This window comes from Rhipicephalus microplus, chromosome 6 (assembly GCF_043290135.1).
Source record: "Rhipicephalus microplus isolate Deutch F79 chromosome 6, USDA_Rmic, whole genome shotgun sequence".
Taxonomy (NCBI): domain Eukaryota; kingdom Metazoa; phylum Arthropoda; class Arachnida; order Ixodida; family Ixodidae; genus Rhipicephalus; species Rhipicephalus microplus.
This window is the reverse complement of record NC_134705.1, coordinates 65610051-65614261: the sequence shown is the minus strand read 5'-3', so window position 1 is coordinate 65614261 and position 4211 is coordinate 65610051. Positions and strand designations below refer to the sequence as shown.

At 61.1% G+C, this 4211-nt stretch overlaps 1 protein-coding gene across 1 annotated transcript; it reads right to left on the bottom strand.

Moving 5' to 3' along the window:
• Nucleotides 1-1974: 1974 nt before the first annotated feature.
• On the bottom strand, nucleotides 1975-2780 carry LOC142764787 (uncharacterized). Its single transcript, XM_075865311.1, has one exon. It carries the CDS (start codon nucleotides 2732-2734, stop codon nucleotides 1982-1984), a length of 753 nt encoding a protein of 250 aa, XP_075721426.1. The 5' UTR covers nucleotides 2735-2780; the 3' UTR covers nucleotides 1975-1981.
• Nucleotides 2781-4211: the final 1431 nt, after the last annotated feature.

The window sequence follows — 4211 nt, the reverse complement described above, 5'->3', positions numbered from 1 at the left end:
CATGTGCGACCGAGCCGAAGGCGTTGGCGTAGTCGAGGAACCCCACGCACAGCTCCCCACCTCCCGTCCTGGCGTCGTCCAGGCGTCCCTGCAGCACGAAGTTGTGTTCGAACACCCCATCCTGCGGCAGGAAGCCCTTCTGACACCTGGAAAGTACCGCATGGTCGCCCAACCACCGCTGCAGCCGGGGGGTGAGACATCCGGCATACAGTTTGGCGATCGTTCGACCAAGGGCAATGGGTCGCCAGTTTGTGGGGTCCTCGCGGTCGCCCTTCTTGTGAATGAGGATCGTCCTCGTCGACTTCCAGCTCCGGGTTGTGCGACGGTACTTGAGGCAGACGTTGAATACCGCCGCAAGGTACCGCCCTTCAGGATCTACCTGCCTCCAGTGGTGGTAAGTGAGGCGGTCCTCTCCCGGAGCTGTACTCTCGCACCTTCGGAGCTTGGCTGCGACCTCTTCATCCAAGAAGGGGCAGAGGTCCAGTTCTTCGTTGGTGGGGGCTCGCGTCCTGAGTATTGTTGTGTCCACTGCTACCGGGGACCAGAGGCGGGTGAAGTAGTCGTGAAGCGTGCCTGGGTCGATGGGGCAGAGCTGCGAAGGGCCCTCCACAATCAGCCGGACGGCTCGGCGCCGGTTCCTCCTGTAGAGAGCCTGTATCTGGGAGGGGTTATCGGGGTTAATCTCGCGCCGAGATGGTGTTTGGCGCGAGTCCCGATTGGGCAGCCTCAGGTGGTCAGTAATGGCTGCCTCTGCGCGGTCCAGAATGGTTTCGAACCGCGCCCACTCCTCCTCAGATACGGGCAACCGGCTTAGTGCCCGCAGCTCCGCCGTCATCTCGGCTAAGATCCAGGCACTCTCTGGGCCGGCGGTGTCGGCCACCTCCCCCTGGGTGCCGTATGTGCTGCCGCTGTGTCGGTCGACTCTGCGGGGTGTCATGGCCTCGGGAGAACGTGGTGGTGGGCTCCCAATGGCTCGCCCCGCAGTCTGCTCTGGAGGCTCCCCCTCTGCAGGACCGCAGTACTCCTCCGAGGGGGAACTCAATTGTGCTGCCTGGTGGTCAGCTGGGCTGCCCGCCGCATCCTCAACGCCGCCTGGCAGGGGGGTAGGCAGGACCTCCTGTGTAGAGGGTCCTGCGGCGGCATTTTGGGTGGATGAGGCGGTGGCCTGCTGCTGCTGTTCCGTTTCACCCGGTGAAGAGCCGGCGCCACTCTGCAAGGTGAAGAGCCGGCGCCACTCTGCAACAGACTTTTTATTCAATATTACATACATAATAACATCATAATGATTAGGAAAAACTCAAATAGAAAACTTGGTATAAGAGTATAAGTTAAAATCTGGTAACGAAAGGGCTAAAACTGTTAATACAAATAGGTTAAAAACGGTAAAACTGTAAAGGTGTATAAGTCTAAAAACATGAAAAATTCGCAACTCTAAAAACTTTGGCTATATACAATGTCACTGCACTCCAATGTGGCGGCGGTAGATGTCCGTGGAAGCCGCGATCGTGTCACTGACGCACAAGCGTTTCATTGTTCGCAGATAGTTCTTAGAACACAGTCTGCGGGTGACACGATCGTTCGCCAGATCCCACGACCCCAGGCAGCCGACGACGATGGCTTCGATGGAGACGCGCTGGAACCGTCGGAGGAGATGTCGCTGTAGGGGGGCGTACTTCTCCTCCTTAAGCCTCCGGGCTTCCTGGAACGCCTGCAGTCTGTTGTCGAAAGGGCAGCAGACGTCCAGGATCAAGGCTTCCTCGCCTCGTGCCAGGACCAGGTCAGGTCGCAGGCCGGGAAGTCCGACCTGTTGGTTCTCCCCGATGACGGTGAACCTTCCCAGGGCAGCCTTCTTGATACGTGCGACGATGGCGTTGTGGCGCTCCGTCATTGCCCGGCTCTGCCGCATACAATGGCAGAGTACGTGCGGCAGCGTCTCCTCCCTGTACCCGCAGCGTCGGCACCGTTTATCTGCTGCAGGTACTCAGGTACGTGTGCCGTTGAGGGGGAGGAGATTAAGCCGGGCTCGATGAATGAAGCGCCACTCCTTGAACCTGGTGTAGCGGCCGGTCCGCATGAAGTGGGAGTTAGCGGGGTCCGCCGCTACACACGCCATCGCCTTGGCCTGGTTTGGCTTCGCCTCGAGGGAACGGTCCCGGTTCTGGCTGAGGATGGCCCGGAGAGTTTTCACCAGCTTGTTCCGGTTCCGCGCGGACACCGTGGCCTCCCCGCTGGTGATGCGGGCGCCCTGGTCTTGTAGCTCCCAGGCGACAGTTAGGCGACGGGAGGCTTTGCGGGCCTCCGTCCAGACAGACTGAAGTTGGGTTGGGGTCTGTCTGAAGTCGCCTTCCGTGTCGCCCGAGAGGTAGGCCTCGATGTCCTCGTCGTCAGCATCGCGTCGGAGCCGCCTGGAGACCACCTGGTGCAGCGCCTCCCTTGCCCGCTCCCGAACCTCCGAGTCCGTCGACGTCAGGAGCTTGAAGGCCCCGTCCACCCGGCAGATGTCACTCAGCTCCGCCGCCAAAGGGATCCCTGCAGTGCCGGCCCTTGCACTCCCGTACACGTAGTCGTTAGATGCCCTGGCCGGAACGTACAGGGTCTTCTTGATGAGGGGGCGGAGCTCGTCATCCAGACGCTGCCACTCTCCCTTGCTGGCGAGGCCCACCTGCATGGCGAAGTTGAGAGCTGGATATAAAAAAGTTTTAATCGCATCCAGCCTCTGCCACGGGGTGAGCATTGAGGAGAGTAGCTTCCTGCCCAGGTGGATGGCCTCGTCGACGGTCGTTTGGTCCGGGAGCACTCGAAAGCCCACAGGTCGCCCAGGAAACGGTGCCCCTCGTAGTCCGCCAGTGCCGGAACCGGGACGCCTCCAACGGTGAAAGTGGTGGACCGTGTGCCCACCGGATAGCGCCCGGAAAGGTGGGGGGTACGGCACTTGGCGGGCTTGAGTCGCAGTCCCAGCCGGTCCGAGAGGGTTGTCACGACATTGAGACGGCGCTGCAAGGTGGTGGGGTCCGCAGCGAGCAGAGTCAGATCATCGGCGTAAGCAAGGATGTTGTGCTGCTTATCGCCTCCCTGCACTGCCCTGATGACTGGATCCACCACCAAGTTGAATAGCAGGCCGCTCAGTGGACATCCTTGCCTCAGGCCAGCTCTGATGGGGATAGGCTCCGTGGTGCCAGCTGCTGCCACGACGCAGGTGGTGTTGGCGCGGTAGAGCTCCTCCACGATCTCCGCGAAGGTCTCCCCTGCGCCGGCGCTGCGGACAGCCTCAACGAGGGCCTGATGGGCGACCGTGCCAAAGGCATTGGCGTAGTCGAGGAAACCTATGCACAGCTCCCCACCTTTTGTCCTGGCGTCATCCAGGCGTCCCTGCAGCACGACGTTGTGTTCAAACACCCCATCGTACGGCAGGAAGCCCTTCTGACACCTGGACAAGACCGCATGGTCGCCCAACCACCGCTGCAGCCGGGTAGTGAGACACCCGGCATACAGTTTGGCGATTGTTCGACCAAGGGTAATGGGTCGCCAGTTTGTAGGATCCTCGCGGTCGCCTTTCTTGTAGATCAGGATTGTCCTCGTTGATTTCCAGCTCTGGGGTGTGCGGCGGTGTAAGAGACAGATGTTGAACACCGCCGCCAGGAACCGCCCGTCAGGATCCACCTGCCTCCAGTGGTGGTAGGTCAGACGGTCCTCCCCAGGAGCTGTGCTTTCGCACCTTCGGAGCTTGGCTGCGACTTCGTCTGGCAGGAAGGGGCACGTGTCCATCTCCTCTGTTGTGGGGGCTCGTGACCTGAGGAGCGTAGTGTCCACGGCTACCGGGGCCCAGAGTTCAGTGAAGTGGCCTTGAAGGGTGCCTGGGTTGAAGGGGCAGAGCTCGGACGGGCCTTCCGCAATTAGGCGGACGGCCCGTCGCCGGTTTCTCCTGTAAAGACCCTGTATCAGGGAAGCATTGTCGGGGTTAATCTCACGCCGAGGTGGTGTTTGGCGCGAGCCCCGACAGGGCAGCCGAAGATGGTCAATAATGGCTGCCTCGGCGCGGTCCAGGATGGGCTCGAACCGCGCCCACTGCTCCTCCGACACAGGGCCCCGGCCAAGGTCACGTAGCTCTGCCGTCACCTCCGCCAGGAACCAGGCACTCTCGGGCCTCAGGGTGTCAGCTGCCTCGTCTTGTGTACCATAGTTGCTGCCAGTGACGTCGCCATGGGGCGCTG

What these genes read in the sequence shown, in the direction of transcription:
- LOC142764787 (XM_075865311.1), bottom strand. Translation starts at nt 2,734, where the DNA reads ATGCTCACCCCGTGGCAGAGGCTGGATGCGATTAAAACTTTTTTATAT.